Below are 27246 nucleotides of genomic sequence, written 5' to 3'. Positions count from 1 at the left end.
CATCCCTGAAGGTGCTCAAGGTTCCCAAAGCCAGGAACTGGATGGGGCCCTGGGCAGACTGACCTAGTAGGTGTCAACCCTATCCACAGCAGGGGAGTTGGACTTGGATGGTCTTTACAATTCCTTCCAACAGAAGCCATTCTAAAATTTCATGATTTTTCCTGGACTGGGAGATGTCTTCACCCAGGAGCAACCTCTGTACTAGCAGGATCAAAGCTTTTTAGGTTTTAATTATTGAAACACAACTCATTCCAGCCCTCCTCTACTCAGTACCAGTAGCCCAGAGGCACAGCAGTTCAGCCGGAATTTGAGTGATGATATGGTGTGCACAGAACTTTTGAGGCAGAGAGACAAAGTCACAGCCTTCTGCCACCAGCTTGCTTCATGTCATCACCATACTATGAAATACCATTATGACTGACCCTCTATGATATACCATAGTAGTTATCTTGTTCTAAAACTAGAAGTTTGCAGTAAAAATGACTAGAGAATTCCTACAGGAATCTGTGCTGCTTATACTTTTCAGCAAATCTACACATTTAGTTCAATGCAGTTGGAGTTTTATAATCTTCACAATTTTAAATGAGAGAATAGTCCCATCATTGCTTTAATTCATTTTTATAATCTTGTAAAATGTTGTTAATATTAACAACAAACTCTCTGTCTTTCAAATTAAGAGTTTTACTTTGCTAATCTCATTTTTGTGGCATCACCAACCTGTATTCAAAAGATCTTCCTTTTGAAGAGAATATATCAGCATCGCTGCAGAATTTTGTTAATTGACACTGAATTTTTTTCATTTAGCATCTCAGATAATAATTAGGTCTCCCCTGAACATCTTTATCAGTAACTGAGAAACACTTTTTAACATGCACACTCTGTGAAGTACGACGAGCAGTCTGGCACAGTCATTTTCGTAATTGAATAGCTGTTAGGAATTCATTTTCTTCAACAGAAACATACAACTAGAGGAAGTCTCCATGGTCCTCTGTTCCAAACTCTTGCTGCTGAAAGAATGGATATGACGCTCACTGCCATTCACAGATTGACAAAGCTTTCAAAATATTAACGAAATGAAATTAGTGAAAATGAAATCACAGGTTGGTTTGTTACCTTTCATCTTTGTGTTTTAGTGCAGCACTGAATTTAGACATTTTAAGTAGTTCTTCTTCCTCAGTTACACAATTCTTCTCAAAACTCATTACTTTTGCTCTAAGGTTTTATTTCTTCTTCACTAAACGAATCAAACTCCTTAAAATAAGCTCTACCACAACACAGCTTTACTAGAGCTATGCACAGACGAGCTCTTTGAAATACTGAAGTACAATTACTACAGCAACATGGATCTTAACACTGACTAAACACACTGCTTCTCCCAGCAATACACAGAGACAAACCCTTCACTCTCCTATGTTCTGAGCTCCTACCCAGTCCAATTTAATTTAGGTTTCTTCCACATAATTAACTGAAAGCCACATGGTTTACATACACATACATACTAGTATAAAGTACCAAAATCAATTCTGAAATACTGCACAATTACTATGCATACTACAGAACAGATTTTCAAGTAAATGTTTTCTTTAAAGACTACGATTGTAATATATCAAAATTATGCAATATTTCTAACTAATACATTTAAAACAAACAAGAAAACCTTTAAAAACAAACTTCTCAGCCTAAAGATTCAGCACGATATAAAACATTTCCTCTATTTCAAGCTCAAGATGAAGAATTCCCCACCACTTTTTCTTTCTTCCAAATCTGATCATTTGTGTTCACTCCTCCCATGTCTTTTAACAAAAGATAATAGAGGCCAAGATTTGTATCTTCAGATCTGGCCAGACACAGCATTCCCCCACACAGAGCACAGCTTCAGTGGTCCTGTCATCAATCACCGACGTAGAGAAAGGAATATGAATACTTTCTAAACCTAATAGCTTGATGATACTTGAAAAGAGATAAATCACTCTACAAGTATCTCATAAATATCATTCACTTGCAGTGAAAGCAATAACAATTCCAAGTGTATATAAAAAGCTAAATAGAAGAAATATCTATCACAGATTATGGGCAGAATAAAAACATAGAATAAACAGTTAAAAACCTCTGAGGGGAACAAAATCAGTAGGTAGGCAAAATAAACTTAAAAGCTATAAAACACTGTTGGAGAAAAATGCAGAATCACTAAGGTCTAAGCATTAAAGCTGAGAATCTGCATGCATTTCACTCCTGCAGACACTTGCCCTAGGCTACCATATTGCTGAGAGAGCGTCTGTGTAAAGATTTACAAATTAACTTGAGTTTCAAGAACTGTTACTCATCATTGCATCTTGTTTTCAATGAGGACAGTTAAAAAACTTGAAATGCTTCATCTGAAGACTAAATATTTGCTAACTTGACACTAAATTTAATTCCAGGGTGGAGAAAAGACCAAAAATTAAGAAGCATGATAGGCCAGTTTCATGAGAATTTTGAAGAGAAAACTATTTTTTCTGACTTTAAAACTCCTTTCTGCCACTTGAATTTTTATTAGGAGCTCTTTCTGTCTATTTGGTTGTACTAAAAATATGCATCCTAGCTTCTTCTCTAGCGAACGATGCTGATAATCTCCAGCTAGTGGAAAAAAATCGCACAACTAGAACATAACCTGCATCACTGCTACCTCTATTTATATCTGACAAAACAGAACTGTTTCCTAGTTGCTTCCACTTTACCCTTCAATATGTCATAAAGAATAAGGATTCAATCCACCTAGGAAACAGCCATAGCTCAAAAGTGAGAAGCTTGATGAATTTAACAAGCAGTCTGAACACATGGTGCTTCCTTGATACTGTATGCATTTCTAGCTCTTGGAAGGCCCTGAGCGTGCCTGCACGCATGAGCATGCGTAGGAATGTCTTGTTTCAAAATAAACATTAGAAACTTGAGTAATAAATATATAATTATCATCTGGATAAAATCAGATGCCTAAAATTTTATTGCTTCTGAGTATAATTACAGCAATAAAAATATTGCTGACTGATGAAGAAATGTACTATTTATGCTGCAGGGATTGCAAATCAACACTTATTTTTTTATACCCAGCCACTTAAAAAAATGCTGTCTTCATTACAAAACTTCACTGATATATAAAACAGTTCATCTTTTCTGCCTTTCTTCTTTCTGTGTTATCTTTCTTCCATGATTTATACTATTGCCATGATAATAAATTCATCAGTTCAACATAGTACTTTATGTTTAGTGGATAAAACATATTTACATAAAATGCATGTCTGTTGTCCTAAACCATATTTTCTTAAAATATATTTTGTATGTACTAAAATATTATCTCAGTAGATTAAAGCAAATATTTCCAAGCATGTCTACAAAGCACAGCTCTCAGAATTGTCCTATCTTATTTTAAAATCACATCTTTAATCTTATTTTGCTCATAAATCCCTGGAGTGAATATTAAAAAGATGGTCTATTTTACAATTGCCAAGTGGAGATACATCATCTGAACTGCATACTTAAATTTAAATGCCTTAGATCTTCCAGAAAAGTTAAAATGCTACTAGTGTTTTCATCTACATTTATGAAGTACTTATTGATAGTTTCCAAGTTCTCTCAGTAGGAGTAGAAGTGCCCCTCTCACATTCAGAGATTGTGTGGATATTGCACTATCTTTTCTATTCTCATTAGAAAAGTTTCAGGCATTAGTCTGTATTTGATTGAGCCACCTCATGATTACTTTTACATTACATCACTTATGAAGAAAAGGGGATGAAACCTGCTGTGCTGTATGAATTTTCTATTATAAAATCCAAAGACTTCACTGAAATGGCAGAACTCCAACAACTAAGGACAAGTAATTTCATACCAGTGATGACTCACTTTTTCACTCCCACAGGACCCGCTGGGGAGAGCAGAGCACTGACAAATCAGGTTGCTTACCTAGTGCTGAAGGCTACTGGGGCTAGTAAAATGACTGTGGACTCCATAACCTATTCCACACTCAGCTATGCTCACTGCTGCTCTTCTACTCTCCGTTTTGTGTTTCCTGCAACTCCCAGTCCTGCCTTGCCTTTATTCTCCATCTTTCAATAAAAATATGTTTAATCCTAAGTAAGTACAACAGAATGCATATATAGATGCATCCCCTGGCTAAAACTGGATTAATTTGCAGGAAGAGATTCCCTTACATCACCTGGCTGGTGAGCTTCCTGCCAGAATGCAGTTTACTTTCAATATTAAGAAGAAAAAGGGAGGAAAAGATTTTAAAATAAAGTTTTCTGCATTTACTGAATCTCTCAATCCATTTCTGAGCTCCTGGGTCAGGTGGGAGCATGGACTCTATTAAAGATCCCTGTGAAAGGCCAGAAGTTAAGAAGCTGGGATACTTCAGAGTAGCTGCAAAAGTGGCAGCGATGATCTAACACACAAGAAACGATACTTAATAACCATAATAAATGTAAAAACAGGATTTTGGTCATTTTCCATTAAACACAGTGTTAGGAAAGTTTACAAGCATTTGCTAAGTCAGCAAAAAAGCCACACAGCTGAAAACATTCCATATTTTAAATTTACTTTCATCTCCCATGAGAACCATGCAAATAAGAATATTCCTTTCCTAATTAGAGAACTGTCATTATGCTTAAGTTGAGTACTTTTCCAAAAGATAAAGTTTATCAGCTTTGAACAGTTAATATTTAGTAAGATGTTGTTGGGAACCTCAAAGGTTTACTAAGTAGACACAATATTTTCACAGTCTCAGAATTTACCTGAAAAAAACAAATAGAAATGGTCACACTGGTGCCTCCTTTTATCATTCTGAAATGAACTGTAACTAGGAAAGCACACAAATAGAATAATCACTGATATCAGTAGCAAAATCTTTATGGTTCAGGTAAAGTGCCTGTTGAGATTGAGGCAGCAGGGTTGGAGTTCAAAGAACAGCTCTCTATTCAAAAAGCCACCAAAGCAAGTCAGTAAAAAGTGCTGAATACAGGGTATGACTTCAGTCTTTCTCCTCAAAACTTAGGTAATCAACTTCATGTTGAAGTGCATACCTGCAGCTGAGTATCTTTTGCATTTGTGAACCCTATGAATTTCTCCTAAATTTTTAAATACTTATTTTTTCTGTCAAAAAGAATTCACTGGTTTCAATTGGAGGGAGAGAAATGCAAATTCAAATTTGACTTAGAAGATAAATTTTTGTTCACATATACAAAGGTGGTATTCAGCTACATTTTTTCTTCAGCTAGAAAGCAACTTCAGAATACATACCTATCAAGACTTTCTGCCTCCTATTTTATGAAGCTTGTGGAGCATAACTGCTGCTGTTGGTATAGATCAAAGACAGGTAATAGAGCCATGACAATTACATAACACTGCTTATAATTTCTTGTACATAGGGAATTCCTGATCACAAGTCTGACAGAAGTTTACAATAGGACTACATACAATCAAAAAAATTACTTCAGATAAAGCAGATGAAGTCTTACAGAAAAGAAAAAAAAAAAAAGAAAAAGAAAATATTAGGAAAAGTCAAATAAATTCATTGCTGAGCCTAAGAGATCAATAATGAACTAATGAGAAGTTAGCTCTTCGAACTAACAAGTAGCAAGGTACTTATTTCTTTGAGCTCAAGGGTGCATCTCAACAGTCTCTCCAAAGAGATGCCCAACAGGATAGTTTAGAAAATCCATAATGCAGTCCTAATTTGTTCCAATTAGCCACCTAGCTCACTCACACCTATAGTCCATTTTGCACATTTAAAGAGAGGCGGTTATTTTGACCTAAGGGAGTTTTCCCTAATCTTACCCAACATGACCATTCCATATTTAAGTGAGAGTGTCAGTTTTACAAGTACCTTGTTCTTAGTTTAGTTACTAAATGAAGCTGAAAGATAGAGATGACATAAATTGAAACTAAACACAACATACAAGGATATCAACTTGCTTACAGAACACCCTAAAGCTTAAGAAATAATAAACATGCTGCTACTAATGATAAAACCATAGTAAAAAAAAAAAAAGAGCATATTGGATCAACATCATAGGACTGTACTAGCCAAGACTAATTAACACCAAAGTAGTCAATGATAAAGCTTATGCTATAAATTAGCACCCTCAGAGCTATTTTTCCAACATTCCTATCCCAAGTGAATCTGATCTTTCACATCCCTAATTATGCTGGCAAGCACTATCTTAAACACAGCTATTCTTCTAGAAAACAGTTCATACTTGCAACTCTTACATACCTACAAAGCATGTGGGTTACAGCTGTGGTTATACCACTTTGATGGATTCATCAGTGCTACTATACATGTTTAGGAAATACACTATTATAAAATAAACGTCCTCTTCATTCTTTCCCTGTAAATAAAAAGCTGCCTTAAGTGTGCTACATTGCAGCACTTTAGCCTGTGATGGACTTTGACCTGAAGCAAGTGAGAGTGCCATTTTCAAAATGCCACATGAAGAAAGATCTTGACTTATGAAACAACATGTAATTGTAATGTGTGATTCAGGCAGGTAACTGCAGGAAAAATAACAGGTTGCTTTTTAATAAAAACCCTGAACATTTCAGTGTATCCCAGTATGTATTTGAAAAGATACTGCTCATGTCTTTATTAACTCTCATGTCTCACGTCTCTATTAACTGAAAATGCGTAGGCAATAATTAGGCACTGAGCCACTCAGCCTCCAAGCAGTTTATCTTAACTTCGTAATGTGAATTAGTACAAGACATATGCACTTGCTGAATAGAATGGGAGAATGGCCTAGTTTGTAGCCTAGTTGAAAGAGTTAGACGAGGAAAAATATCCAGAGTTAACTGCATAATATTTCTTCGCCAACGAAAAAAAATCAGAAATAGATTGGTACACCAAAGAATGTGTGCTTTGGATAAGCTGTATCTTGTCAGTTATGTAAGATGGACAAGAGTACTAAAACCAACACAGAAGGAGGGCAAAGATAAGAATGTTCACTTAAATTAATAACCCTGCGTGTACAGTGTGGATGATGAATCACATTTTTTCTCACTCTAATTTCTGAAGTTCTGTATATGTTAGCCACTGATTTTGTTCAGCATTAAAATATCAAATCAAGCCCTTTTAGAACAGACCACTTCCAATCACTCATACACTGAGTAAAAAGGAGATGGTAGCACATAAAATCATACCTGCTCTTCTACTATATACGCAAGCCCTACTACCAAAATAAGTACCATATGCAGAACTAATAACTAGCCAGAACAGGCACACGTCTGCTATTTCTGTTTCTGCCACAACCTCTGAAAACCTGATAGAATAACATTAGAATTTTCAGCAGCTACTTTCCTGTGTTCACTGAATTTTATCCCCTTCTTCATTCTTGCAATCAACCATTTCAGCAAAGAAATGATATTGGTTGGTAAAATGGCTTTATACATGTGACAGAAAGATGCGTTTTTTCAATTTGTGTCTACCGTTTTACTGTTGTAAATCTGCTAAATGTTAATTCTCAGTTCAAAACTAAGCAATTATTAGTTACAGACTACAACTTTCTGAACACGTCCAAGAATTACAAATTGGTGATTTTCACAGAAACTTCATCTTTGTTCTCTAAAAGAGCTTCTGAATTGCAAGTCTATCACAGTATCAAAGTAATCACAGATGATCTACTTATTCCATGCATACAGGAAAAGACACACTTTCTATCAGACCAAACTTTCCCTGCCAGAGATAAGTATAGAAACTTAGAAGTGGCCTACAGCCCACAGTGACTGACCTAAAACCACGCTCTGCTTAGAGTCACATTTAGTTCAGGCTCTCCTGTGGGATTAAATATATAAGTACAAATTTACCAGAATATACATATCACATTAATAATCTGTTTTATCTAACTTTGCATTATTAAAAATGTGCACACAATAAATTAGCATCCAGTACACTCAATTTCTCCTAAAAACGTGCTTTCAATACAACAAAAACAAACGAAACAGACAAGTAGTTTGGGAGAAGATGCGCAATAAAATTCCTAAATGCATCTCCACTTATAGACCTCTGTTCTATAATAGAATTCCAATAACAGTAAGAGTCTTTCCTGTGGGATGATGTAATACTCACCTGCTTAAGGAATGCTTAAATAATGCTTTCACCATAAAATATTTCATCTGGGAGAAATACACTATGCCAATATAACTATAAAATAGTTTGAATTCAAACTATTCACTGGAACCTTTTTCCATTCAAGTTTTCAGATAATTGATCCCTTAACATCAATTACTATTGAACAGATTCTGAAATAAGAAAATCAGCAAGGTGTATTTGTAGTTGTATGCATTTATTTGAACCTCAATAATTCAATCTCTTCAAATGAATGTAATTATTTTAGGCCATAATCATTGCAGTATGACAACTATTTTTTCAGGAAGGAAAATAAGAGTTAAATTCCTGCCTAATGGAAGCATCTGGAGCATTTTATGGATGGCTTTGAAAATTCAAGAAATGAATGCAGACTCTGAAATGTCACGCATTTGCTTCAAATTTTCTTCTGCCCAAACATCAAATACAAATGGCAAACTCCTCTGCATTCTATCTCAGAAACAGATTCAGGAAATTTCATCTCTAACTCTGGGCTACTACATCATGTTTTGTCCAGTTATCCCATGTCTTAAACCTGCAAGAGTTACATTACTATGCAACATATACAACTGGTAGAGGAGGGGAAACCTTTTCCATTCAAATTTCTTGCAGACAGAATTAGAACAAAGTGCTCAAGAACAGTACTTTCACTGCTATTTTGACGGGGTGGTCCTGAAAAGAAATAATTCACTTCAGGCAGAAGGAACTGATGTCTTTTCTTTCAGCAGCAATACTACCAAAAGAGGGAGGAAGATTACTCACAACATCAGAGAGAAAAATGCAAATGATGTCACTTTTGACAAGACCAACAATTCTAATTCACAAACTCCACAAGCTTCCAGAGACAGTCAATGACACAATTCCATAGACTAACCTTTGTGCTTTAAACACTGCGAGCACAAAGCACACTCTGAGGAGAAAAATCAAAAACTGAACTATGGCACTAGAATGTGACCCAGCTCTAATGTCAGTTTCTCTCATTTTGGATAATGAAAGATCTCGCAGAAAAAGAACAAGCTTCTAAGACTGCACAACTTGGGGACATAAAAGTTTTAGTGCAATCAGGCTTAAAAAGCGTACTTCAATTAACTGCTTTTTATGCAGGGATCATATATTATTTCTCTCTCAGATGTTTTGCTAAAAATTTTGCCTACATAATTCGATACCTGGACTGATAAGTATAAGCACTGAACACTGGAATTAACTACACAAGTCAGAGATACTTTGCATGTGTCACCCTTGGAATGGAAAAACTGAGTCAGTGACAAAGCTGAAGCTGAGGATCTGCTAAAAGTGAGCATTCACGTTGCTGCCAGAACCATACAGGTCAAATCAAACTCAAATGTAAACAGTCATATTTTGTAAAAGATTCTGCTTGGTGGAATCTTCAGAGATCAAAACAGTTATAAATCAAGTAGACTTACTGAGTACACTGTGAAGTAATGGGCCTCCACCTCTCAAAAGAAAATAGGACTTTTCTGAGCTGGCTGGGAAATCACACTTGTAAGGTTTTGAATATAGTTAAAATATTATTTAGAAGGATGAATAAAAATTAGCTCAGGAAAATAACAGTACAAAGACTGTTTTAAAACCAAATTTAATTAGCTCAGACTGCAAATGCTGGAGATTATAATACAGTGGTGACATATTCCACCTCTTTTTACCCCAAGAAAATTATAGGAAAATAAGTTCCAGAAAATACTTTGCAAGAAAAACTGAAAATTAATATCCATAGATATTTTCCTATGACTTGTCTTTCTCTGAACAACAGGGATATTTAATGAGATACATCAATATCTCATTCTACTTCTGCTAACCCTACCAAAATTTCTGCACCTCCATGTTTTAACAGAATTCTTAGCAGTTTAATCTAATTTCAATTGCTATGCATCTTAGACTGTCTTGAGATATGAATATATCTCCATGCCCAGATGTTTCAAAACCTTTTTAGATGAAAGCCCTAAACGTCTGAAGACATCTCACATTAGTGAGATGAAGATGCCACAAGGTTTGATTCTGCTATATCTAAATGTTAAAAAAGTAAGTAGCTCACAGCAACCAGAAGCAGAATGCTTCTCAGAGCCAGTTTGGCCTTACACTTGGGTGAAGAGAGACAACACATTTGTTGGCTGTAAGTGAATTTTTTTGTTCATCTCTTGGTGGCTGGTTGGTTTACATGCTGCTTACAAAGTCTACAAGCTGCTTAGTATGAATGTGGATAAACAATATTTGCACACTGAAACACAGTAACTAAATAGACAACATAAGGCAAATGGCTAAGCAAGAATCCATGGCCAACAAGGGCATGTGAGTGCTGGGACCCATTCATTGACAGCAAGAGAGCTTCCATTAGATTTTTTCTCTGCCATTTCTCCATAAAGATAGAAATATGTAGAAGAGGAAAACAATAATCATGTAGCAAAAAGAAATGCATACAGATCCATGTTGTGCTAGAAATCTCAGAAAGCAAGATTCAGCCAGGATATGAGATTGAAGAAAGTTAAAAAAACCTGTCCAAACAAGACAAAATTTTCAAATATCTGCTGAAAAAACCAGCCCAGGGTGACAGAGGCCACAAGAGAATCACATTGATGCAGAAAGAGTACAAAAAAGACTGAACAGAGGGAAGGAGGGAGGGAGGGAAGGAGGAAGAAAGGAAAGAAAAGGTAATACAAGAGGAATAATTGATGTCAGAAATATACTGAGATCTTCAACACTTTCAACAAAATACCTTGCTAAATATTTTTATGAAAACTGAGATATCACAATAAAAGACAGAAGTCCTGACATGGATATAAGCTTAAAAAACAGAATAGAGAGGACAGGAGTAAGTTATATTCTCAGAACAGTGTGCACATAGAACAGAGGTGGGATCTATTACAGGATCTACATTATTCAATTCAACACATCCATAAATGTACTGTAAAAATGAGTAAGCAACAACATGAGTTTGCTGGTGAAACGAAGTTTGTTAAGGTACAGCTGACAAATTAAATGAAGAAACATCTCAAAAAAATTACAGTTTTATTTGACGACAATGCAAAATAGGTGGTGGGAAAGATCTAAAAAGCAGTGTAAGGAGTTTTAGCATTTCCTTTTGTTTTCATCAGTAACTCTGAGTAAACAATACTTACTTAAAGCTGTAGAAGTTACTGATTTCCTGATAATTTTATTCCAAAATCTTGATATGCATTATTTCTATTTTCCCAAACAATGTTAAGAATTAAGAAGTTCATCAATATCTTAAGGCTGTGCACGGGGAGTAAAGTGCATTTTTCAATCTTTAATTTATCAGGCTTTTGCCACCAAGATTATTACTATCACACATCATTTTTTACACACTTCAGCACCCAATAAGTTCCATAATAGATGATTTCCATATGATCAACCTGATTTAAGCAAAAACAACATGAACTGCAGCTTAGTAATTCAAACATGAATAGAAATCTCGAGTGCTGCTTCTAACCATTGTAAATAAATACCCAAAATTCAGACTGGGACTGGATTTCTTGATTCCTGCTTATAAGTGGAGGGAGAGGGTGAAAGAGGAAATTAACACTCCAATATAGACTTGATGGCCATTGCCTCCACTGTACAAATTTTAAGAGCTATCATACTTTGACAACTGTAGCAAAAGAAACAGGCTTCAGTTACTAACAATGTACAGTTTGATGGGAATTTCTTTTGGGGTTTAAATGGCTGAAGAACTTCAAAAGCTTTCCTGGTCAAATATAGTAACAAAAACCCTTATGCTACAGATTGTGTTGTGAGTTAATCCCGCGAAAGCAGACAAGCATCACACAGGTGTTCACATGCTCCCCTCCAGGACCCAACCCTATGGGACATGGGAAGAGGAAAATAATAGTAAAAGAAAAAGAAAAAAAAAAAGCTGTGGTTTGAGATAAAAATTGCTTAATAAGCAAAAGAGAAGTGAAAGAAAAGAGAAGCAAATTACGCAAAGGCAATTACTCACCATCTCCCATGGGTAGACAGATGTCCAGCTAGTTCCCAAGAGAAAGACAGCTAACCTCCTCATACTCCTTTCTCTCCCTTTTTATTCTAAGCATGAGATTATGTGGCATGCAGTACCTCTTTGGTTAGCTGGGACCAGCTGTCACACCATGCTCCTTCCCAGATTCCTGCGTCCCCCTTGAACCTACTTGCTGGTGGGACACTATGCAAACACTGTTCAGCAATAACTAGAACACGGTGTGTTATCAGCATTGTTTCTGTCAATCTAAATCTAAAACAGAACTATGTGAGCTGCTCTGAAGAAACTTAACTCCGTCCCAGCCAGACCAGCTACACCGAGGAAGTTATACAGCGGAAATTCACATGGCACAATAAAAAATTCTGAAGCATAACAGATATCTTTGCCATTGGGTAAACAAAGGGAGTAAAAATTACTGTTCTTTGCCTGTAGAAAATGTGCAATTGTTAGTCATCTTTGCCATACGATAAAATACAAAACTTGGAAGAGAGCACATCTGTGATAGAAGATGACTACAGTAAAGTACTGAAACAGTATCAACATTAGTAGTCGAGCGAGCTTTAACTCCATAAAATCCTATTAGTTTCATACCTCAGCTATAAAAATTAAATTTTGCATTGATACAATAAAGTCTCTGGGGAAGAATCTAGCAACCTTCCAATAAAGATGAAAAGTCTCTTTATCAGGGAATGCAGAGATAGGACATTCAGAGAATGGTGAGATCAGGTTGCCCAGAGAAGCTGTGGATGTCCCATCCCTGAAGGCATTCAAGGCCCAGTTGGATGGGGCCCTGGGCCGCCTGATTAAGTAGGTGACAGCCCTGCCCACAGCAGGGGGTTGGAATGAAATGATCTTTAAGGTCCCTCCTAAACTAAGCCATTCTACAAAATTAGGGGGAAAAAAAAAATATATATATATATACACATGAAAAATTTCTGCCATTTTTTTTCCTTAGAGAAGAACACAAGAACACAAAAACCATGAGGAAATGAACACAATAGCAAGCTTATAACATTTTTAAAAATACCTCTGAAGCATACCTAGCAATTTTAATAAGCTTCTTTTTTTGTTTTGCTCCTCCATGTAGTCAGAGCTAAAGCCAAAAAAAGCACATGCATGCATCTCTATAGGTGAGTATTTTGGGTACATGTTAAATGATGCCTTTGGGGAACAGCATGTAAGAAAAGTGAGAAGAATAATTTTTGATGCTCTTGGTTTGATGCCCTACTTACTCCAGGAGTAAAAAATGTAAGCACTGTTTTAAGCCAGGAATTGCAGCACTGTTCGCAAACAAATACAACAGACGTCACATGTTTTAATTAAGCGAGTTAGCAATGGAAAAAGAAAAGTTAAAAAGCAGTTTGTTTGCAAACAAAGCTGTATGTCAATATTCCTTCTTTTTAAATGTTTGTATGTTTCCAATAAGAGATAGTAGGTCAACATCAAAGTTTTCTTAATATGGAAAAAATGTCAGATAACAGATAACTAATAACAGATTTAAAGATCAAACTCAGATTTGATATTCATAATATTTGTTTTTGCAAATGGTTCCAATTTAGTGTTTACTCCCTATCACATTGAAGTATCTGCTATAATTAAACCATACAAACTAGCAAGTTAGATAAGAGTGTATCTCCCTTCCCCAAGAGAACTTGCCATTTCCCCTTTCAAACTCATTTGCTCACAAAAATTTTACTCTATTCTTTTAAACTATTCTAGAACAGTATTATTTTATACAATTGAAATATCCGTAAAAAGAAATAACCAATTTCTGACTTAAAATTACTGACTAAAATTCCCAGAATGGTTGAACCAGGCTATGAAATCAAGGAAATTTAAAGACCAATTTCATGAAGGCTAGATTTTTAAGGATAAGTTTAAGTGCCTTTAGCTGACATGGTGATGTCCAATTAAAAGTTCAGGAGTGAAATGAGTCTAAAAGGGTCACGTGTAAAAGGCATAAAACATTGATCTTGTCATATTCTCTGCCGCTTGTTAAAATCCTTGAAGCTGTAAGAGCAGAGACAAATTAAGCAAGCTTCCAATCTTCTCCTGATAAAAACTCAGACAATTATTTAATGAAAACCCAAAAGATTACCAATTATTTTTCTAAAAAACTCTTCTTCACACTGGGAATTTAGTACCACACTGCAAAGTTAGCTTGCGGAAATGCTTTGAGTGCCTTTAATAAAGTTGCACAGTTGTACTAAATCCATTAATTTGTTACCTATTTTTGCTAGGGGAGGATGAAGACTTTAGGGGAAACAAAGAAAAGAGAGAGAAGTGACAGAGAAAGGTAGTAAGAGAAGCTGAGCAAGCAAGTATAAGAGCACCTGTGCACCATTTCAAGGTGGACAGACTTATTAATATCCTGAAAATCACAGTGACAATTTGTTGACCAATATGATCATGCACCAGGCTTCGAGTACCTACTAAAATTAGCAGCACGCAGTTCCGGTTCCTGCAATAGTGCACACAAGAACTTTGAAAGCAGAACTAAGACTTCCAGGCTTTGTGTTAAATAATTTACCATAAGTGTTTATATTCTTTCCTGACTCAAAGTATTTATTTAGAACTATGCCTCCTTGTGTTTTGCAAGCATTAAATTTGGAAATCGTTTTCTGTAAAAAAAAAATAACACAAATATTTCACTGACAGAAACAAATGCTCATCAAACATAAAAAACTATAGAAATGTGATAATACACAGCTGTTACAAATAGTAAGTCTACACTTTAATACTGTGCTATTTCTGGGAATTCTTTTAAATTTGATTTTATGTGAGAAAGCCTGACAGACAAAACATTCTGATGATAAATCAGCAAAATTGACTAATGTTTCCAATCATATACTTTCTGAACAAAGTCCACTGAGATTTACACACATTCACACCGCAAAATATAAGAATGAATGCTGATCCTGGAGAAAAAAAAATAAAGAGAATCATCAAGCTGGGTCTGAAAGTTATCTGTAATTTTTCAGGTGTGTAAAAGTACTGACAGAGTGCAATGATTCTCCACCATGCATTATCTTCTTCATCAAAGCAAATGAATATTATCAAAAAGTATCCACCAAACTAAAAAATTCTGATTTGAAGATAAGTTTAACATTACAGACATTAACAATATTTCTGTGTGAGCCATTCCCAAGGTAAATGGGTGGTTCTATGATTTCTTGAGTATCACCTCAATACAGCTTCCTTGAATAGTTGTGTATCTTTCATTCATGGAAATTTCCTTCAAGAATTACCTATAGTTTTATTTAAACGTCTGCTTACAAACATTTCAATCATATCAGTTCTACCTATTGCAAAATATGGAGTTATGACTAATCTCAAATTATTGTACATAATAATTAACTATGAAGGATCAAATAGTGTCTCGTGTCCATAAACATCAATCAGCATTGGTGAATGCCTTGCTTGGCCTTAAAAGCTTTAATAAGCTTTTAAATTTCAGTGAGGTTATTGACACAGACAGTTTCAAGCTGGATGTGGTTTCCCTCTCTGTCCCACACACTTAACAGCCCAGATCACTCTGGCACTTTTAGTTCATCACTCACTTACCCCATCTTCCTTGATGAAAGAATGAATAGTCTGCAAGATCATGCTACTTAAGAGCTCAGTTTCTGGCTCTTGAAAATAAGACTTCCATAAATAGATTTTTCTATCCATTAGAACATATTATATCATTACAGCTGATAAGTAGAAACATAAAAAGCACTATCACGAAAACAGGGAGAATTCTCCAGCACCCCAATTGTTCTAATTAGATTGCAATCATCTGATCAAATTCTATATTGATTGTGAAATGAAATAAGCAGCATACAGGGGCCCCAGGGAGATTATTACTTTAATAATAATAGTAGCATATGGACTAACTAGTATTTTTTTAAATTTAATTGACATACTTCAATATAAAACCATTAGCCATATAGTGTACTATAAAAATATATATAAAATAATAATAAGCTTTTGTGATATCAAGGCTCCATTTCAATATTATTCCATTGTTCAGAACACAGAAGTATCACATGCAGTTGAGGTTCCCTCTGAAGTCTTGCAGTTTGGATGACATGAATCAGACATGGATATAATATTGTGACATTATCTATTGTGTACTCTGGTTCATTAGAATTCTTCAAATAAAACAGTGTTTTATTTGCGACTCAAGACTAATTTGGCTTCTTTTTATAGCTTTTCCTCCTAGTTTGCAGAACGAACTGTCACACATTAGATTAGATTGCTATTTCAAAAGAACATTCTGATATGATATATCAAGATACCATACCAATGCAGTTCTCAGAGTAAGGTACTTGTACTAAACTCACTTGCAGCTTTGTCAACCTTGTCACCATCGCAGACTATTAATACCTTCTATTAAAACTGGATTTGTCTCTCTCTTATTATAATAACGTTTATGAGAGAAATAACTGTTTGTGAACAGACTGTGAACACGCATTCAGTTTGAGCAAATGGAAAGTAGGAAGCAGTTCTTTTAAACAGCATATTGAAGCCTTTTCCTTTAATTTTCCTGACTAACTGCTTGGAGTACAAAATATTCAGTAAATTATTAAATATCTTTTTCTAAATATAAAATAAGCACTGCATTTAACAAATGAAAATGAAAACACACTTTACCATCATATCACTTCCAATCAAAAATGTACTCCTTGGTTCCAAAAGCATTTCACTTCCCTTTCCAAAACATTATGTATACACAAATATATAAAATGTATCTATTAATCTCAAAAGGATATATATCTCTCAGAAAGGATTTATTTCAACAATCTACTTTTCTAATGTAGAACCTTAACCAATGCCCTTAATATTCTTTTATTTCTCTCATATCAACATATCATCACACCTACTTATATATATACCTTACAAGTGTAAAATAATTTCACCTCTATTTCAATAGTAATGCATCTCAGTAAATTATTTGCCCATTATATTTTACTCAAATTTAAGAACTAGTAAAAGTGCATATCAACTGTGCATGTTGTGATGATATGATGATATAGTGATGAAATAACCTGTCAGCTAAAGGGAAGCTCCATGAAGAAATCTGTCATCAATCTTCTTCCAAAATAATTCATACTTTCCAGAGACTTCCAGATAGTGGATACTGACAGAAATTGCAACTACAGCCCAAGCATCCTGCATTACAGCAGCTGGTGCTTTTTACGGTTTCACTTCCTACAGACTCCCCATCATGCCAGTATTAAATTCACTGTTCCATTCTCAAGCGTGCAACTTGTATAAGTGTGACAGCATACACTCTAGCTAGCAAGCAGTGAACAGATACCATATCTACTAAAAGGACAGATGTGATTACAAGTTTGCTGGAGAGTCAAATTCTTATCAAAATGATACACATGAACTTTCACTTCAGTAAAAAACAAATTGAGGACTGACCTATTACCTAATGGGTTGCACTTGAAGTAAAATACCTTGGTGACTTCTCAAATCATGCTCTGAAGTATGAAGTCTTTGTGAGTAGGACACATTTTAAAGCAGGCGTGTCCAACCATCCCCCAGGCAGCATGTGGCCCTGGAGAGCTAGTAATGTGACCTCATAAACTTCCAACACTTATTGCGATTTTTAGTGATATCTTTCATGACTCAACTGTATGTAGCTGAAGCCCAGGCTGCATAGATGAATATGGAATGCTGTGCAGGGGAGAGCAAAGTGAAGAGCAAAGTGAAGTGCTAACACTTCTTCTCACAACTGCCGCACACATTCAGGTGAATTAAAGCTCACACGTATTGCACATTACATGAGTATATTGAGTGCTTTTGCTCTTTGGCAAATAAAATGCAGTGATTGCCAATAATGATATTTCAGCCTACTTACACATGGGCATGCCTGTGAAGACACATGCTTTTTTATTAAAAAGACACGTAAGTTTTCTTATTTAATTACTAAACTTGTGCTTGTATTATTTAATAAAGTAATATACCAAATTAACACAGAATTAACACAGAAGAAATAGTCAGAACACATGTGATGCTTACAAATTTTGTAATTTTCAACTTCTCAGAAAGCTTAAAAATGTGTAAGATAATTTGTGATATTGGTGGACTTGACTGCTCATTTAAATGAGCTAAACATGTACCTGGGTGGCCTGGTCTTGTGGGTGGCAACCCTGTCCATGGCAGAGGGTTGAAACTAGATCATCTTCAAAGTCCCTTCCAACCTAAGTCATTCTACAAGTCTATGGTTATAAAAGATCTTCCATTCAATCAGCTTCACTAACTGCTGTTATGAGCTTATATGCATTTGGTCCATCTGCATACAAAACATAATACACTCCATTTAAGAGGAAACAAATACACTTACACTCAAGTCATGTTGTAATCTTAAAGTATGACCATGATAAAGGGTTCTTTTGACCTCCTAGAGCTACTTTTCACCAATTATTCAAATGACTTTTGTCATAGGAAGACAGAATTCACCCTGGAAGAACTGAATTTTGAGAGCACCAGACAGAAGTCTGAAAATAGATGTATGCTCTTTAATCTTAAACAAACGAGAAAGGACCTACTATCATATAATAACATCAGTCCCATACAAAATATTTATGGTTGGCACCAGAAGTTTGCAAAAGTATAAACTAATAGGTATTGATACACATAGTCAATAGAATTTGGGGGAAAATCTTGTTAGATATATTTTTGTCAGGTATATCTATAGAGAGCTTTCGTCAATTACAAACAAAATCAAAAACATTTCTCAATTAAAAAATATCAGGGAAGACTACATTAATCCTTCTATACTAAAAATTCCATTGAACATCTGACTTATTTCCTTGTTTGTTGTTGACTAGGTTGTAAAAATCTCTACAAAAGCAGCAAAAAGCATTTCTACAGTGGATGCAAGGCAGTCTCTACCTTTCTGGTTGGCAGAATGCATTTCCCGGTCTAAACAGTTTATTTCAAATAGTTTCTATGAATGCAAAAGATGCCGGAGTGCCATTTCTTTTTCCCTGCAGCTGAAGCAATTGGCTGTTACTGGAGACATGGATAGTGTTTGCTTCACCACCTCTATGCTGTGCTCTAATTGTCACCTGAATTCCAAACACTATCTTGATGGGGAGAGTAAAATTCATCAGAATCACTGATTAAAAATGTTTTCACTACTTTTTATAGGCTCCAAAGCAGAAAAGGAAAAAGAAAAAAGAGCCGTGACTTTTTCATGTTTTAAAAAAGTGTTTGCCATTTGTTCTTCTCTACTCAAAATGCAAACATTTTTGCCTATAACAACAGGTCCTTCTCGATTTTGATCGAGAACAAGCAAGAATCTTTCTGTGACTCTTTCCATGTCCTAATTAATCCCCTCTGATTTTGTTTTAGATGAAGATTCTATCATTAATCATATAAATCACAAACATAGATATTTTGCAGGAAGAAAAAGAATTACATACCTTATGTTGGATAAGGAGTCCATAAACCAAAATATTTTTCCTTTTCATTTCCCTTGCAAATTTCTTCATTCTAGTTAGTTCTTCCAAATCAATGCTGAAAGAAGTATTTTCTGAAGTACTCAAGTGAACCTGCAAAAGAACAAATTTGAAAAAAAAAAAAAAGCACTTTTTCAAATTGTGTTATTTTAGCCTAGCTGTTTTTAATATCTCATGCCATTGTTACACTCAAACAAGAACACAGGCAAATCAAGGTTTCTCTTAGGTTCTATTCAAGTTGAGTTCCATCACTCACGTATTTAGTGACAAGTATTTCTTTTCAAAGAACTGTGAAATCAATACATCAGAACAAAGCAGAACACATTGCTGTAATTAAATAATAACTAAAATAGAAAACAAACATTCTTTTCTAAGTTCTAATCTATCTTTCACAGATTCTTACTTATCAGGATAATGGAGAAATAAAGCTGTTTTTCTCAAGCATCTTAAAGGTTTTCCAAATGGAATTCTATTCTTCTAAGTTTTATTTCAAACTTACTAACCTCTCAGTGTAGCATATTTGTTTCACTTAAATGAAATACCTCATGCTTAAAAAATAGAAACTACTGCAATATGACTATCCTGAACTCCTGGGCAGGAAAAGGCAGGTCTCGCACCCAGTGGGGATGCTGCACAAACAATGCAAGTCTTAGAAAACCTAAGCTGGGAGGTAAGAACTAAATAGCTTAGGGTTCTGTCTACCACTTTCCAAGATTTAAGCATTCCCACAGCTTAATCAGTTCATTTCACAAAGTTCCTGTTAACTACAGAAATCAAAATTAAGGACGATAATTTGTAAAATTTAGGTATCTCTTAACAGTAAAAACTTTTTCCACTAAAATAAGAAAATGTATTTTCTGGCTGAATAGTTCAATCCCTATAAAACTTATCTTTAAGTTATACAGAGAGGAAGAAACAGAGGTAGCTTGAAAGAGCTGTGATTACAAAATATATTTCAAGTTCCCTTTATACCTCATGTTCAATTTATCCTGACAGATAATATGCATTTACTCATTTTCTCTTCCTACATTTTTTAAGAAGCTGTTTATTATGTGCATATTCACAAGTAGCAAAGCTGTCCTCTTCAAATACACAGACAGAGATTAATTTCCAAACACTCATAGTTTTGACAAGGTTACTTTTGACAAAAAAGCAAAGCTTAGTATTGCTCCTCTATGGATATTTACAAAAAAATTTTAAGCCTGTTGTTTTGAGACAACATGACCTAACTCATCAAGATTTACTTTTTCACCGAAGTGCAAATGCTAGCAACTAAGAGCTGAAGTACTAGAATTCCCTTATTTCTACACTACCAAAACCAGAGTAGGATCACATCTATTCAGTTACATACTTGCATCTACAGACGTGAGAATAAATTATTATGAAAAGTAACATCAGTTTAAGAATGCTATTATTATGGGTATAGCAGGGTTGGATTGAATATTGGTGAGAAGAAGGTGAAGTAACTGCATGAAATTTATCACTGCACTTCTTACTTCTCCTATGACCAGATACAATAGTCCAGTTGTTGCTCCAGCTTACAGATGCTGCAAAAAGCTCCCTTAAGAACCAGTACAAAGGAAAATTAATGCAAAGGAGGGAATATGGACTGAAGTCATTGTTATGTCCAGTGCAAGATCGTCCTTATACTAGGATCATTCTTCCCAAGCTGGTTAAACAGATAACACAATAGTAACACCTGTCATTTTTGCATCCAAAAAATGTCAAACGCAAGAAGGAAAGATAAAACTGGCTCTCAATTATCAAAATGTTACAAAAAAATTACAACTATTGTGAAATCAAAAACAGACAAAAACTTTCTGATTATGGAAAACTCTGAACTGTTCTTCAGGCTGAAAACAAAATGTTATTGATTACAAGAATAGAATGGAAGCAGGTAGCTGCTTTCTTTGTTTATCTTTTCAATTCTTCACAAAAAGGAACCGTTTTACTTTTGAGAGTAGATGAGAACAGTGCTTCCAGTATAGACAATACCTAAAACATATGCATATAAATGCCATTACATTGCTTAAACTTCTGAGTCACTTTGTCTGAGAAATATTTATTTGCCCTTCTATAACAAAAGAGAAATGACCCATAAGTTACTAACAGTACATTCAGGTTCTATATTAACTTAAGTATATGACAAAAAATAAAGCTGAGAATCCCACTTATAAGCCTTATTGAAGAGGACACTCAACATTAATTAAAGACTGCTGAAAGAAGTTTCTACCTCCCAGACATTACATCTGTAATGAGTTTTAGGGATGGGAAGTTTAAAGGACTTAAATAGTTCCCAGTAATTAATATGAGACAATGATTTGTTTAGCTAATATATTAGTTATTTAAAACATACTTTCCAGTCCACCTTCAACCTGTTCTTTCAAAAAGATACCACATAATGTAAAGTGTAGCACAAAATGTCTCTCTATAGCTATGATACTTCATTGTTTAGAGCTTATATTTACAAATATGTGTATCTGTGTTTTAAATGCTACCAACTGCTTCTACGTAGTTGTAAGACTTTTCTCCCACTGCCCAGTTTTGGGAAATTTCAAATATTTGTTAGGAACAATAGAAGAATTATATTGCCTGGACAACAGCAAGGGAACTAAATTTATCATTTCCTCTCGTAAAATCATTGAATCGTTAAGGTTGGAAAAGACTACTAAGATCACCTAGTCCAACCACCAAACCATCACCACCTTGTCCTTAAGCCTACACTTTTCTTGAACGCCTTCAGGGATGGTAACTTGAGTTTATCCTAAAAGGTGTTCACTGAAGTAAGTAGTGCATGCAGCAGACTGCTCAAACAAGTACACTTTCATTTAAAATGGTGCTGAATACTACAATGACTTTGAGATCTGCTACATTAGAGATAAAACCCGAGATTTATAGTGAGTGTTACCATTATTTGCATCCACATCTACTTCTCAGGAAATATCATGCCGACAATATTATACCTGCAATCGTTTAAACAAAGTCCCAACATTCCACATTTCACAGGAGTTAGACAATTTTAAGGGCCCTTCCAGGCCAAACCAACCTATGATTCTAATATTCTAATTGATTAACAATTCTAACTTTAACACAGTCAATGATACCCATTTTTCCATTTGGAAAATACTAGATCTTCACTATTTCTCATTTATTTATTGGCCCAGTAATAAAATTTCAGAAGAAAAAAAAAAATCAGAAGTAAACTCTCAGTTTTGTCTCCAGATCACTAGACTATGCACTTTGGAAACCATTAAGGCTCCGTGTAAAATTATTTGCCTGTTTTTCAAGGCTATTGCATAGGGAATTAGACTAGAAAATCGTAACAGATTATTATACATTGTTGTTGGATAATGTAATATAGTCTAGAGGCATACTCTTTGGTGAGATATGGCATTAATGATGCTCATTCAACCCAATGCTTCTTATCTCTATTTATTAAGCCAAAAAATATAATGACAGAATTGTAACTGGTTAGAGTGCATAGACTTTCAAATCTCCATTTTAACAGACTAAAATAAAAGTCACGTACACCTTCAGCTGTTGTCTCTATGAAATGTTAGAATTATCCTGGCAACAATACTCAAAGAATTTCAGCCAATACACTTCAAAACATTCGCCACATATCAGAATATATGCTTCAATCTCATAGCATTTAGATAAGTATGCTAGTTAAACTCCTATATACTTCACAGTTCATTTTTAATACTTGATACAGAAAAGCAATAATAATTTTTAAAATTTTTAAAAAACTACATAACAGAAAAATAAAGGCATTCAATTTTCTTTCTATTGAGCATTCTAGCAGATGCCATCATTTGTGGCATCCCCAGAAGAGATGGAGAACAACAGAACAGCAAAAGTTAGCAAGTCAATATGAACAGCCATAAGTGATCTTTTACAGAACTATATAATAATTTACCTTTTGCTTGTGCTGGTTTATTCTCTGTCAGAATGCACTACTTTTGCTGAAATGCAAATGACACTCTTCACAGATTAATTTACACTTCAAATTTTAAATTTTATTCAAACATAGCAGTGTCTCTCAAAATAGTCTAAACAGAGAATAACTGTTAAAAAACACTTCATTAGATACTTTCTACAGGAAATTATAGGATTTACATACTGAAATAAGAACAACTGGATGTAAGAGAGGAATACTTGATTCTTCTAACATATCCACTAGCTGCTGGATTTCTTCAGTGGCATACTTTTTATCCTAAATGAACAAAAAAGATCAGAATTACTGAAAACATCAAAGAATTATTACATTCAAAAGGAATACAAAGGTCCATTATTTACTAAAAAAGTTTTTTGTTTATTTTAATGCTTTTGTCAGATAAATTATGATTGTTTGAAAAAACTGGAGACAAAGAATACTACCTTCAAGAAATATATACAACAAGCTTAAGGATCTTAATGGATCTCAGATACAGTTCAACCAAACACTTCTGTTCCCATACAAGGGCCCTTATTTTGGCCACACTGGCAATGCACAGTTAGATGACTACACACAAGATATTCTTCTTAAGGCACTTCACTATAATCTCTACAAAAGGAAATTTTAAATAACTTTCAGTTGCACCTCTCATTTACAGGTGGCTTAGGAATATACTAAAGGAAGTACGAAACCAGGAGAGGAACAATGTAACAGGAGGTCAACAGTTGACTTGGATGTATATCAGAAAAAAACAAATGTCAGTACAGATAAATCAAGGGGTTAGGAAAAAATGTATTATTCAAATACGTAACTCTTACTTGCTATTACTAGTAAGCTTTAGTGCAAATGATAAAAGCATACATCCTTCCTACTTACATTTATGCAAGCAAAATTGTAGCGCTGTCCCAAAAAGATGTTCTGTAGATGGTTATCTCGTTTGCTTAGAGATATTGATATAGTTTCAACCTGATTAAAAAAATACATATTATTACTTCATGAATTAGATTTTATATACGTGAAAGCTTCTACAATCATCCAAGAGATTGTTAATTCAAATGGCGTAAAAGTGGCAAATATTATTTTCTATGTAAGAATTAAATACTGCTCAAACTTTTAAGTTACTCAACAGTGCAGCACAGTCCAACAGCCTGCAGAGGTTTTTGAAAATTTTTCCTGAAATGTGCTGCTAGAGGAAACCACTTCAAAATCACCCCTGAAAGTATCATATACACTAGAGCTACAGCCTGGTTTAGGGTGTTCAACTATTACCAGAGATGAAAGGCTGCTAATACAGTAAGACAACCAAATTATTTCAGTTCTCTGATTCTGAGCAAATCTTTATGAAGTTCAAAAAATACATAAATATTGTCTTCATAAATAAATAAAACACATGATAAAGTATATGTGAAGAAACTGTTGCACAGGTATACTGAAATTTTGTTTACAAGAATCATTTAGAATTTCTCCTGAAAAGAGAACATTTATTTTGTAACACCAACTATGAAATTGAACTTCTGCTGAAGCAAAATCAGGAATTCCAGATGTATTCACAATCTTCTACGTAATGAAAGAAACAGGAGCATACTCTGCAAGACTTTTCAGAAGGTAAATGGAACATGACCCAAATAAGCAGTCCTACTTTTTCCCCAGTATACCAGAATGCACAATGCTTAAGCATTCCAGAATATTCAAAAATAATTAAGTGTATCATTTTTCATTTAACTTGAACAATTTGATAAAGTAGTACAACAAGCTTTTGTTTTACAGCTATATTATTCAGGAAAAATAAACAGAGAGGAATTAGATTCCTCTCTTGGAAAAGTAAGCATAGAAAGGACTACATTCTGTAAGGGGTGGAATCACAAAATGGTACCAAGACAAACATATATAAGCAGTATATGCATATGCACACATCTCCTTTCACTGGTGGGTTGTTCAGCTAAAGAGCTTCTCAAATCATAAACATACAATGCCTGCTAGCTTCTAAAAAAACCCTTCCTACACGAGATGCCTAATTCTGCCCCTTTCCTTCTATGATTTCATTGAAACTATGCATGTGTTCTCAAATGAACACAGGCTCATGCAGCACGCACACTCCTCTAGTAACATGCAAACAAGAACGCAAGTAGCTATCTTCATGTTTTTTGCATATCACTTCACACTGGTAATTTTTCTGGTAAACTAAGCGAATTCCAAACTAGTAAAGTCAGTTTAAATTCTATGAACTGAAAAATTAATGCTTCTCTATATCATCATTTTTTACTTCATTCTACTAGAATACTAGGAAAAAAAAATATTGAACATGCCATTCTGCAAACAAATAATAATAAATTCTTAAAAAATAATTTTTGCACTCAATTCAAAAGAAACACATTAAAAAAAAAGAAGGAAGAAAGCATGTCTCTGGAAAGGCTTAGTAGAGTTACATATTGATTTATTTGTTAAAAAGCAGACTCTAGAACAGCTGGGATTGTGCTACCGTATCTTTTCTAAGTTCTGAAAAGTTATGAAAAATAAAATAATCATAACATGTATACTACTGTTTTTATTTCTCATATCATTGGCCAACATAGGCATGATTTTTTTTTTCCCAATGATGTGCAGAATCAGTATTTTTCATGCAGTGTATTTAAAGATTCACAGATCATTTCTGTCTAGTTTTATCCCAGGTTTCTTGTTTAATGTTTTCAAGTTACTGAAGACATAGTACCAATGATGATAACCCTTGCTTTTATTCATCTCACTCAAATAATAACATAAATATAATTAAGCAATGATCCCTGATAAAATGGTTCTCCAAACTGGTGTCCAAGGCAGCTTTTCAGCCACTCTGCCCTAGATCTCTAGTGAGGAATGGGGTTTCTGTAACAAAAATGCAGGGCTCAGCACTAGGTGTTGTTAAAACTCATACAACCAGACTGAGCCCATTGATCCAGCCTATCCAGATCCCTCTATAGGGCCTTCATGCCCTCAGGCAGATCAACACTTTCACTGAATTTAGTGTCATCTGCAAACTTAAAGTCTAGATTTCATCCATAGCCTTTCCATCATCTGGTCATAGAAGGTGATTAGGTTGGTCGAGCAAGACCTGCCTTTCATGAACACTTACTGGCTAGACCTGATTCCCTGATTGTTCCATGTATGCTACATTACTGCAGTCAAGACGATCGAGGGGAGTTTATTCTGCTCCCCCACCCCCAGACTTCCAGCTCAGGGGGCTGAGTAACCTGAGGACAACTGTCCTGACTATTAAAGACAGAAGCAAAGAGGGCATTGAGAACCTCAGCCTTTTCCTTGTCCTCAGTGATAACGTTCCCCACTGCAAGGCAGGAGATTCTCCCTCCTCTTGTTCTTAATTTATTTGTGAAAACGTATTTTATTATCTTTAACAACTGTGGCTAGATTAAGTCCTTGTGAGGTTTTTGTCTTTCTAATCTTTCCTCTGCATACCCTATTGATATCTTTACACTCATATCAAGTTGCCTGACCCTTCTTCCAAAGACCATAAGCTCTCTTTTTTTTTTGTCCCTGAAGTCTCAGCAAAAGCTCCCTGTTTAGCCAGGTCTGTCTTCTTCCTTTCCAGCTCATCTTCCAACACAGGGGGCAGTCTGTTGCCTAGTCCTGAGCCTTTAATAATTCCTTCTTGAGCAACATCCAGCTTTCCTGGACTCCTATGCCCTTCTGGACTGACTCCCAAGGGATTCTCTCAACCAACAATCTAAACAGTCCAAAGTCTGTCCTCCAGAAG

The 27246-nt window shown here is 35.0% G+C and overlaps 1 protein-coding gene across 1 annotated transcript in view; it reads right to left on the bottom strand.

Moving 5' to 3' along the window:
• CRPPA (CDP-L-ribitol pyrophosphorylase A) overlaps positions 1 to 27246 on the bottom strand; it is a gene marked incomplete at both ends in the record, with an annotated part of 103924 nt that overhangs the window by 21996 nt on the left and 54682 nt on the right. Inside the window, 3 exons of the mRNA XM_079538723.1 lie at positions 19526 to 19654; positions 23685 to 23777; positions 24375 to 24464. Coding sequence (XP_079394849.1) covers positions 19526 to 19654; positions 23685 to 23777; positions 24375 to 24464 — 312 coding nt within the window. The remainder of the gene's footprint in view (positions 1 to 19525; positions 19655 to 23684; positions 23778 to 24374; positions 24465 to 27246) is intronic.

The sequence above is a fragment of the Tetrao urogallus genome (genome assembly GCF_951394365.1).
Source record: "Tetrao urogallus genome assembly, chromosome: 7".
In the NCBI taxonomy this organism is placed as follows: Eukaryota; Metazoa; Chordata; class Aves; order Galliformes; family Phasianidae; genus Tetrao; species Tetrao urogallus.
Note: the sequence above shows the minus strand (reverse complement) of the source record. Positions and strands in the feature narration are given on the sequence as shown.